Source organism: Nicotiana attenuata, unplaced genomic scaffold (assembly GCF_001879085.1).
Source record: "Nicotiana attenuata strain UT unplaced genomic scaffold, NIATTr2, whole genome shotgun sequence".
Lineage (NCBI taxonomy): Eukaryota > Viridiplantae > Streptophyta > Magnoliopsida > Solanales > Solanaceae > Nicotiana > Nicotiana attenuata.
Window position 1 is genome coordinate 51,963 of NW_017672782.1, and position 11,806 is coordinate 63,768.

The window sequence follows — 11,806 nt, forward strand, 5'->3', positions numbered from 1 at the left end:
CACGTTCTTTTTACCATTTTCCATCTTCTGAAACCAAATTCTCCCTCTAAATTCACAGAAAATTGAAGAAACCCTTCAACAAAGTTGGTTCCCATCTTTACTCAAGTTGAAGTTCATCAATGAAAATCAACAAAGTTCATCAAAAAATTGAAGTCAAATTTCAAAGTTTTCATACACACATTTACCTTCAGCTTCAAATTTCTCAATGAAGAAGAACAAACCTTCAAAGAGACAAGAGAGCAACAATTCCACCATTGACAGCCATTAAAAAGCTTTTGAAGCTTTGAATCAATTCGAGTTTTCAAAAATCATATATTCTATTTGATTGGGTGTTGTTGAAAATAATTGGGAATATGTTTTGGAGTTTATATCTCAATTTTGAGGGGTTTTGGTGAAGATTAGACTTGGTTTTGACTGAAATTCAGATTGAAACTCGAAGAAGAAGAAGAAGAAGAAGAAGAAGAAGAAGAAGAAGAAGAAGAAGAAGAAGAAGAAGAAGAAGAAGAAGAAGAAGAAGAAGAAGATATATTGCAGAAATTGTAGATAAATTGTAAATAAATTGTAGGCTATTTTTTACAGAAGATTTTTGTACAAGTTTTAGTCGTTTTGGATTTGTGAAAACAGAAAACAATGCATCTACAATCAGAATACAAATAATCTACAATTTATCTACAAAAATTCTACAAACTAGATACATTGAATTTTAATATCCCAATTCCCATTTCAATTGTAGCATAATTGGCATTTTCGACATAATTGCGTTTTTTGCAGAAGATTTGTAGAAGTTTTAGTCGTTTTTGATTTGTGAAAACAGAAAGCAAAGCACCTACAATTAGAATACAAATAATCTACAATTTATCTACAAAATATCTACAAACTGGGTACATTGAATTTTTATATCCCAATTTCCATCCAATTGTAGCATAATTGTGATTTTTGACATAATTACATTTTTTCAGAAGATTTGTAGAAGTTTTAGACGTTTTTTATTTGTGAAAACAGAACAAAATCTTCTGCAAAAAACATTCTACAATTTATCTACAATTTTTCTATAATTTATCTACAATTTCTGCAATATGTCTTCTTCTTCTTCTTTTTCGAGTTTCAATCTGAATTTCAGTCAAAACCAAGTCTAATCTTCACCAAAACCCCTCAAAATTGAGATATAAACTCTAAACCATATTCCCGATTATTTTCAACAACACCAAAATCCAAACAAATAATGATTTTTGAAAACCCAAATTTGAATTCAAAGCTTTCAAGCTTTTTAATGGCTATCAATAGTGGAAAATATCTGGAAGAATATTTACTTCCATAATTGTAGCGCGCCTAAATAGGAATATCTAGAAGAATATGATTTGATCTGATTTACGCCAAATCTTTTTAGAATATTCTGTTCCTCAATTTTAGCTCGACAAATTAGGAAGATTCAACTACTATTAATTAGTATGTAATGATTGGTATAATAACTGTAGAAAAAATGTGGACAGGGCGGGTAAATTAAAAACTATGCACATTTTTGGTAATAAGGTTTCATATATGGTATAGGAAAGAAAAAATCTCTCAACGAGTAATTTTACATTCATATGCCACATAGGAAACCTTATTACCCTCAATGTTTAAGGTTTGATTTAATTACACTTAGTATACCAAATTTGGAACCTTTGATATTAGAGACATGTTATATTGAATGAAAATAAAAATATATGTGAGCATATAATTATTTGCCTCTATAACAATGCGCTATTGTCCTCCATCGTAATATTTTAATTTATCATTTGTTATGTTTTAGAATTTCATGACATCTTACAAATTGTCTCAATATTTTGTGACCTTAAGGCCTCATTTGTTTTTATTAAGATGAACGTCTGAATCTGAATACACATCTGAATATCAGGATGTATATTAAGATTAAGACATCTGAATCTGAATATATTAAGATGTGTATTAAGATCTAAATAGAAATAATTAAGACTGTTTGATTTTTAACATCTGAATATATAAAATTTATCTTTATTTGAAAATTACTAAACATAAAATTCAAATGAAATACTAACTAATCCAATATTCTATCAATAAAATATATAAATTTTTAAAATATGACAGTTGTTGGTGGTGATGGCTAACGGGTGAATGCCGACTAAAGGCGGTGATTTATGGTAGTTTTGGTTGATGGTGGTGGTTCGTGCTAGTAGCTAGTATGTGATTGGTAGTGGTGGCAATTATGATTGAGGATGGTGGTGGTGGATGATGATAGTTAATAATAACGGGCGGTGGTAATAGTTGTGATTAGGGGTGGCAAAATGGTTAAAAAAAAATAACCACCCATATTATCCACTAAAAAATGGGTTGGATAATGAACTTTTTAAAAACGGGTCAAATATGGATAAGAACCATATTATCCATTTAGAAAATGGATAACCAATGAGTAACCAATGGATAACCAATGAGTCTAACTTTTACATTTGTAAAGCCTCAAATTGGGGGTTCCTCAAGTTAGGGAGACTAAAAATTCTCCCAAAAGTGATCATATACAAGAAGTCATGGATAATATGGGTAACCCATATTATCCGCCGGTTAAGTTTTTATCCGTATTAAATATGGGTCGGGTCGAATAATTGATCCGTTTTTTCATTACCCGTTTTCGACCCGAACCATATCCGACCCGACCGCCCGTTTGCCACTCCTAGTTGTGATTGAGGAAGGTGGTGGGTGGGTGGTGGTAGGTTATATTAATGGGCAGTTCCGGCTGTGGTTGTTGATGGTGATGGAGTGGTCAGTTGTGGTAGTTGAGGTGGATGAGTGTTGATTGTGGGTGAAAATGCTACATGGTGGTCGGAGTGGCGGGGATAGTGGGTGGTGATGGTCCATAATGCTGGCGGCTATGATTGAGGATTATGGTGGCGTGGTGGTGGTGGAGGAGGTGGTCGAGGTGGTGGTGGTGGTTTAGTATGGTGGTGGCGGTTGCATGGTGATAGTTGATAATGGTAGGCGGTGGCAGCAGTTAATAATGAGTATGTGATAGCATCTTAATGAGATTAAGTCTCTGTTATAGATCTTAATCATACATACCTATTCAGACCCACTAAGTGGTTGTGAAGTAAAAAAATAAACACACTTAATGATTAAGATATGAATAATTAAGATTTAAACTTTAAAAACAAACGTACTAAATGTCTGAAATCCGAATGATTAAGATTCAAATCTCCATTAAATGCAAACAAATGAGGCACAATAGTGCTCCGACCTAAAGTAGATTATAGGACATTTTTAAACACATAATCAAACTTAGAAATTAGAATAGTCAAGAATAGATACGAAACAATTTTTTCTAATGATAAGTGCACGGGTATCTCCTAAATTATAAGCGACGATAAATTATGATATTGCATATAGTAGAGTGTAAATTTGACTATTTCCAAAAAAAAAAAAAAAAAAAAAATAGTGCCCTTATTTGCAAAATGCGACATATTTCATTTAATATTTCTTGAGATCTGAGTCCCCATTTAGTAATTATTCCTATTCCAATGGAGAATTGTCCTTTTTGAGCGAGGGCGAGGGGGTGCGTGTGAAGTACTAGTATTACTATTACTACCTCTTCCTGTCCGAGTTCTCAAAATCATTTTTTTTTTTTGAGGAATCAGAAATTCAGAAGCGAATTATGCTTTCAGCTTAGCTTGCTTCGCAATTTCCTTCTTCCCTCATTTCTCTTTTTAAATTATAGTACAAGATTTGGATTTAGGTTTGTTTTTCTAGATCTTCGTTGTTAATTATATAGGGAGAACGAGTTAGTGAAAGAGCGTAAGTGAGACAATGGAGGAAAGCAGGTTGTGTCAGTGGAGTGTGATTCGATCCGTATTGGCTATTCTTCAATGGTGGGGGTTTAATGTCACTGTTATTATCATGAATAAATGGATCTTTCAGGTGAGTGATTTTTCCCTCTTCACATCTCGATTTTTCAATTCTTATTTCTGTTATGGGTGGATTTCTTCTCAATTTTCCTGATTTTCACTTTTCATTATCTGATGATCCTGTTTTTATTTATGTATTTAAATCACATTCACTTACGGTAGCAGTAATTTGTCGAATTACAATTTGGTTATTACCTCATCGGGCTATTGATATCAGTAAATGCAATAACCATGTGCGCGAAACTTGGACTCAACAGGGTGGTTTTTAGGCTTGGTGTTCAAACCAAGCAAAGTTGTAGCACGATCTTTGCTGGCAATTTGTCTTTGTCTGTAGAGATTGAACTGGAGCTAGCTTATGTTTTGTCTGTATCTCCTTTGTTGAACAAAATTCAGGACAAGATTCGAAGTTTATCTCTTCTTAGTTTTAGCTACAAAGTTATTCTTCTTTTGTCGTTTGTATTGCTGAATGATCTCCTTTCCTCATTTCAAGTGGTGCCAATTTTCGCTTGATGAGCATTCCTTAGTGGAATTTGAGTTTCTTGTTTTTGTGTGGTGGACTATCTGGAATTTATTTATTCATGACTTTTCTTAATTGTGATACTGTGATGGGTGGTAGCGAGAAATGAAAGTACTCCTACTGTTCTCCTGATCTGCAAAATTCTATTTGTTGTTTGCTAAAGCAAGTATCCTTCTTTCTGGAGTAATATTAAGTGGTGGTGTGATAAATTAAAAGAAGTATGACTGGAAGACAAATAGTGGTGTTTAGCTGGTAGGTATTCATGCTTGAATGTGGTATACAATTTTACGACGACGAGGGTTGAAACAGTAAAAGAAGGAACAAAGCATAAACCATCCCAGAATGACTGATAGGATTACTGTCCTTAAGGGTTGTCATTTGTTATGCGGTCCTCGTTCTTCCGGTGATTCAGAGTATTGTTTTAACCTTATATTAGCTACACTTTCGAGCTTAGTTAGCACCATAAGAGGCACATAGAAATGCATCAATTATATCGCCTTCCCCCTGGAATGGAATATAAACATATGATCCTCCCCAAGCATTGAGCACGACAGTGTCGTGGTTTCCTGCCATCATAACCATGAACATCATCTCCTCAAATTGAATAACACTTTCTTCTATAACATGGTATCAGGCTAGCTTGCACGCACCTCAACAGCTCAACTAATTTCACTGGGTACCTGCTACCTCACTAGTATAGTTACTAGGTAACTCTCTACCAAGGTTTAGAAATATGTGAAGAAATAACCTATTATTTTTGTCTCCACTATGAGTTAGAACCTGAGACATCATAATTCTCTACCCACTTCATTGACCACTGGGCTACACCAAATTGAAGAACACATAAATCAAGACAAAATGGAAGCCACTTTCTTGTCTAAAGATATTGTTTGCTTTATCTTTAATAAAACTTTATGTGCTTTGCTTCGTCTATGGTTGGTCAACAGTAGCTACTGGTAATTATCAAATTTGTGGAAATGAATGTTGAGCGGCTAAGTTCCAGTATGTCCACAAGATGGTGTCGCGGAAATGTTAGATGTTAAGATGGATGTCCGATCATAAAAGATTAGACAAGATAAAAGATGATCGCATTCGGCAGAAGGTGCAAATAACACGTTAATGAGAGATGGTTGTTTAGATGGTTTGATCTTATCTGGCGTACATATCGAGATGTACCAGTTCGTAAATGTGAAATCATGATGGCTGAATATCTTACAAGGTGGACGAAGTAGACCAAAAATCACCTTGAAGGAAGTTGTATCAAAGTATTTACTATCACTTCGAATCCATGGAGACTTTAGCAAAAATTTGGGGGAAGAGGGGTTGATCGGTGCACGAAGCATCCCGCATTCACGCGGGATCCTGGGAAGGGCCGCACATCAAAGGGTCCGGTCTTATGTAGGCAGCCTACAACAACGAAAAAAGAGAGATCTATATAGGTGATATCAACTAGTTGAGTTTAAGGCTTAGTCTTGTTGGCATGCTTATATTAGTGCAATATTTGCTAGGAGAATTAATCTGGTTGGGGAATTTGTAGAAAGTATAAAAAATAGAGTACTTCTAGGGTTAGAGAACAACAACAACAACAACCCAATGAAATCCCACTAGTGGGGTCTGGGGAGGGTAGTGAGTACGCAGACCTTACCCCTACCCCGAAGGGATAGAGAGGCTGTTTCCGAAAGACCCTCGGCTCAAGAGAACAAAAAGACAAAGGTAGACAATGTTAGTATCATCACATAAATCATAAGAAAATCATAAGAAAAATAGGAACAACATGAAATCCGGAAGAAAGATGCAAAGCAAAACCGATAGGTAGTAAATAGGTCCTGCACTGAAAATACAGCATTGACACTAGCTATCTTAGACAAAAACCCTACCAGACTAGTCTCACAGAGGTATTAGTAAGGCAAGAGTCAACTACCTCCTAACCTAAAACCTTAATGCTCGACCTCCACAACTTCCTATCAAGTGTCATGTCCTCGAAAATCTGAAGGCTTGCCATATCATGTCTGATCACCTCTCCCCAATACTTCTTAGGCCGCCCTCTACCTCTTCTCGTTCTCTCCACAACTAGCCGCTCACACCTCCTTACCGGAGCATCTGGGCTTCTCCTCTGAACATGCCCGAACCATCCGAGTCTTGCTTCCCGCATCTTGTCATCAATTGGAGCTATGTGCACCTTCTCCCGAATATCATCATTCCTAATCTTATCCATCCTGGTGTGCCCGCACATCCATCTTAACATCCTCATTTATGCTACTTTCTTTCTTCTGGATATGTGAGTTCTTAACAGGCCAACACTCAGCCCCATACATCATTGCCGGTCTAACCACCACTTTATAGAACTTACCTTTGAGAATCTTATCACACAGGACTCCAGACGCTTACCTCCACTTCATCCATCCTACCCCAATACGATGCGTGACATCCTCGTCGATCTCCCCTCCCCCCTGGATAACCGACCCAAGGTACTTGAAGCTGCCTCTACTTGGGATGACCTGTGATTCAAGCCTCACCTCCACGCCCACTTCCCCCGGCTCAGCACTGAACTTACACTCTAGGTATTCCGTCTTCGTCCTGCTCAGCTTGAAACCCTTAGACTCAAGAGCCTGTTTCCAAGCCTCCAGCCTCTCGTTAAGTCTGGCTCGCGACTCATCAATCAGAACTATGTCATCAGCGAATAGCATACACCATGGCACCTCCCCTTGAATATGGTGCGTCAACGTGTCCATCACTAAGGCGAATAAGAACGGACTGAGTGCAGAACCTTGGTGTAACCCCATTACGACCGGAAAATGGTCAGAGTCTCCTCCTACTGTCCTCACCTGAGTCTTAGCCCCATCGTACATGTCCTTAATCGCCATAATGTACGGGACAGGCACACCTTTTGCCTCCAAGCATCTCTAGAGAACTTCTCTAGGGACCTTGTCATACGCTTTCTCTAGGTCAATAAACACCATGTGCAGAACCTTCTTCCTCTCTCTATACAATTCCACCAACCTCCGGACAAGGTGTATAGCTTCTGTAGTAGAACGACCCGGCATGAATCCGAACTGGTTCTCGGATATAGACACTGACATCCTCACCCTCGCTTCAACCACCCCTCTCCCCACACTTTCCATCGGTATGACTTAGTAAAACTTTAAATACCCCCTATAGTTGTTACAACTCTGGATATCACCTTTGTTCTTATACAATGGAACTACCGTACTCCACCTCCACTCCTCCGGCATCCTTTTTGCCTTAAAAATAACATTAAACAACCCAGTCAACCATTCCAAACCTGCTCTCCCCATACCCTTCCAAAATTCCACCGGAATCTCGTCTGGCCCGGTCGCTCTACCCCTACTCATCTTATGCATAGCTCCTACGACCTCCTCAACCTTGATACACCCGCAGTGCCCAAAGTCACGGTGACTCTCGGATTGTTCCAATTCGCCTAGCACAATATCCCGATCCCCTTCTACGTTCAGAAGTGTATGAAAGTAAGTCTGCCATCGTATCTTAATCTGCGCATCTTCCATCAATACTCTACCATCTCCATCCTTGATGCATCTCACTTGATCCAAATCCCTAGCCTTCCTCTCTCTCAACTTGGCCAGCCGGAATAACTTCTTCTCCCCGCCTTTTTTTTCCAGTTCCTCGTACATACGACCATAAGCCGCAGCCGCAGCCTCCGTAACCGCCATCTTTGCTTCCTTCCTAGCTACCCTATACCTCTCCACGCACGCTCGCCTCTCCTCCTCACCTATGCTCCCCACTAACTTCAGGTACGCCGCCTTCTTCGCTTCCACTTTACCTTGGACCACTTCATTCCACCACCAGTCTCCTCTGTGCCCACCAGAGACGCCCGTCGAGACCCCTAACACCTCTCTCGCAGCCTTCCTTATGCATTCGGATGTCGCTGACCACATAATGCTCGCGTCACCACTACTTTTCCAAGCTCCCATACCCGATAACCGCCCCTCCAACTCCTGGGCTTTACCCTTAGTTAAGGCTCCCCACCTGATTCTCGGTCTTCCTCGAGCAGCCCTCTTCCTCCTCTTGAACATAATACCAATGTCCATCACCAATAGTCTATGCTTTGTCACGAGTATCTCACCCGGAATCACCTTGCAATCCTTGCACAACCCTCTGTCACACCTCCTGAGGAGGAGATAGTCAATCTGGGTCTTCGCCACCGCAGTTTGAAAAGTAACCAAATGCGCCTCTCTCTTCGGAAAGCTAGAGTTCGCAATCACCAACCCAAAAGCCTTAGCGAAGTCCAAAAGAGAGGTACCTCCTCCGTTCCTCTCCCCAAAACCGAATCCTCCATGTACCTTGCCATAACCACCTACAGTCGACCCAATATGACCGTTGAAATCCCCTCCTATGAATAGCTTCTCAGCAGGCGGAACGTGGCGCACAATCTCATCTAGCCCCTCCCAAAAAGCGCCGTTTAGTCTCCTCATCTAGGCCCGCATGCGGCGCATAGGCGCTAACGATGTTTAGGGTGCACTCTCCAACCACCAACTTAATACTCATTAATCTATCACTCAATCGTCTAACCTCAACCACAGACTCTCTAAGTTCTCCATCCACCAAGATACCCACCCCATTCTTACCTCTTTGGACTCCTGAGTACCAAAGCTTATACCCGTCCGCGTCCTTCGCCCTCGAACCTACCCACCTTGTCTCCTGAACACACGCTATATTGACCCTCCTCTTCCGGAGGATCTTTGCCAATTCTATAGACTTACCCGTCAATGTACCTATAGACACCCTTGTTCCCTTTACCTCCTTTGGCTCCCGACCCACCCCCTAACCCCTGCCCTCCCTCCTGCCCCACCCCCCGCTCCCCTCGAGGACATGACCTCACTCGACCATCCCAGACCACAGCCACAATAACTACGGCAGACTAAGGGGAACTGCTACACACACACGGCAACACACAAAGATAGAAGAGGGTAAGTTGCAAACTAGAGGCACACTAATACGGTGGATATCTAATGCGAACTAAGATGGCAGTAATTTAACTAACACAACAAAGGAAAACAAGAAAACGGGAGGTACCAACTCCCGCGAGCAGAACCTGGTAATTGTCTTGGTATATACGACGATGTTGCAGCCACCTAGCGCGTTTCCGTCCAACTCCTGCCGCCCCTTGTTGACTCTCGATCGGGTTGTTCTTTAATGTTTGCACACGCACGTCTTGTTTGCCGCTACCAACCACAAGTCCTGACCTGAAATACACACAAAATTCCACGAAGCCAAACAAAGAAGGGAGGGGTTGTCACCGCTACCACCGGTGAGGCCCCACGTGTAGCAAAACGCGATAAATAGCAAAATGCGAGAAAAATGAAGGGATAACAGCAAAATTGAGATAGATAAAAGCTGAAACAACCTAAGATGAACAGATCAAAACTTTTAAATCGTTGACTAAATCTGCAGATCCAACAATCAATAATAAATAAATAAATAAATAAAATCAAAAGGAAAGCACTGAATACAAAAATCAGATTCTAACAAATCCGTTAGACTACACCTCCTTTATATCTACTACAAAACACACGTCATTAACTTTACAAATCAGGAAGAACAAGAAATCCAAATGAATCCAACAAAACCAAGGAACAAAGCAAAAAGTTGAGATGTTGCCTCAAAACAACAAACCCAAAAAGGATCAGAGAGAAAGAGCATACATACACAGATCCAGATCAGGAACACTGACGGACGAGAACAAAACTTCTCACCGGAAAAAGGGTATATTCAACTCCGCGGTCTGGTTTTCCCGTTCACGCCGTTGACGGGCAGTCGAAACCGCCGTAGACCAAGGCCAGACGAGAGAAGCTAAGCCTCAAAAGAAGGGGAGGGAGGGGGGTTACCTGCTGGGGTGGTGTTCGGCGGCGTGGGGTGGGTGTCGCCGGCATGGGGTGGATGGTCAGGTTTTTGACCGTTGGGGATGGGGATGAAGACTTAACGAAATCTCAATAATTCAACAAGGGTTAGAGAACTTAAGTTATAATATGTTGGAACGGCATGAGTCTAAATGGAGTGAAATGGATAGTGGCCAGCCCCGTCAGCTTGGTATTGAGGCTTTAGTTGAGGTTGCTGTAGTATCGATATTTCCAGAATGTTCTTTGCTGTAATTATGATACTCCTGGAGCCAGTTTCATGGCAGGGTGTTGGAGATTTGATGTCAAATTTCTCAAAGGTGTATGTTTTAGGCTGTGATTATCTTGTAGTCCTGATCAACTGTGAAGGCTTCCATTGTGTACTAATTTGACTGCAGTAATCTGTTGGTTTGCTGTGGTCTATCCCCTTCTTTTAAAAGTGTTGCTTGTCGTGAAGCAATCCTAATTGGTTACTGAGGACTTGAAAAGAAGCATTTCACTTTTAGAGAGGTATAGCCTGCACGAACATTTCCTACATGCCGAAGCAGTTTCAATTCTAAGCTCCAGATTTATTGCCATGCTGAAGTTGTGACATAAAATTCAAATATCTTCATCTCAAGTTAGTTGGAGATGGTGCATGTTCTAGATGTTCAATAATTTGTACTTAATTATCTTGTGTTGTTGGAGATATTGTTATCTCTATTATCACTTCCATTGTCAAGTGTATGAGGTATTGTTTGAAAGAACTAATAATATGTTGATCTTTTGTCCTTCGCAGAAAATGGATTTTAAGTTTCCCTTGACAGTATCTAGCATACACTTTATTTGCTCAGCCATTGGTGCATACTTGGTGATTAAAGTGTTAAAGCTTAAACCTCTTATTGTGGTTGACCCTGAGGATCGCTGGAGAAGGATTTTCCCTATGTCATTCGTGTTTTGTATCAACATAGTGCTGGGCAATGTCAGCCTGCGCTACATCCCTGTTTCATTTATGCAAACGATAAAGTCATTCACCCCTGCAACTACAGGTGATTTTGGGTAGAACATTTATTATTTATGAGACAAGCTTGTTGTGAAAAATGTAATAGCACACAACAAAAGAATTTAGCAATTCTTCATAACCTTTGCTTCACCTGTGTGCTTATATGTTTCGGGATATGGATTAGTGAATTTTTAAGTCCTTAAGTCATATTACAAAGTTTTACATCTCATTGTGCTGATTTTTCTGTTTCTGCCCCCTCTAACAATGGAGGACATCTGACTGCCATGCCTTTGGAACAGTTATTTTACAGTGGCTAGTTTGGAGCAAGCACTTTGACATGCGGATTTGGGCTTCTTTGATACCTATTGTTGGAGGAATTCTCCTCACCTCCATCACAGAGCTAAGTTTTAACATGTTTGGATTTTGTGCTGCCTTATTTGGTTGTCTGGCTACTTCCACAAAGACTATTCTTGCAGAGTCTCTACTCCATGGTTACAAATTTGACAGGTAACCGCCCCCCCCC

At 40.2% G+C, this 11,806-nt stretch overlaps 1 protein-coding gene across 1 annotated transcript in view; it reads left to right on the top strand.

Moving 5' to 3' along the window:
* Positions 1-3,523: 3,523 nt before the first annotated feature.
* The window catches only part of LOC109214489 (UDP-galactose transporter 1), an 11,037-nt gene continuing 2,754 nt past the window's right edge, over positions 3,524-11,806 (top strand). Inside the window, exons 1-3 of the mRNA XM_019378409.1 lie at positions 3,524-3,924; positions 11,080-11,329; positions 11,583-11,790. Coding sequence (XP_019233954.1) covers positions 3,814-3,924; positions 11,080-11,329; positions 11,583-11,790 — 569 coding nt within the window. The 5' untranslated portion in view covers positions 3,524-3,813. The remainder of the gene's footprint in view (positions 3,925-11,079; positions 11,330-11,582; positions 11,791-11,806) is intronic.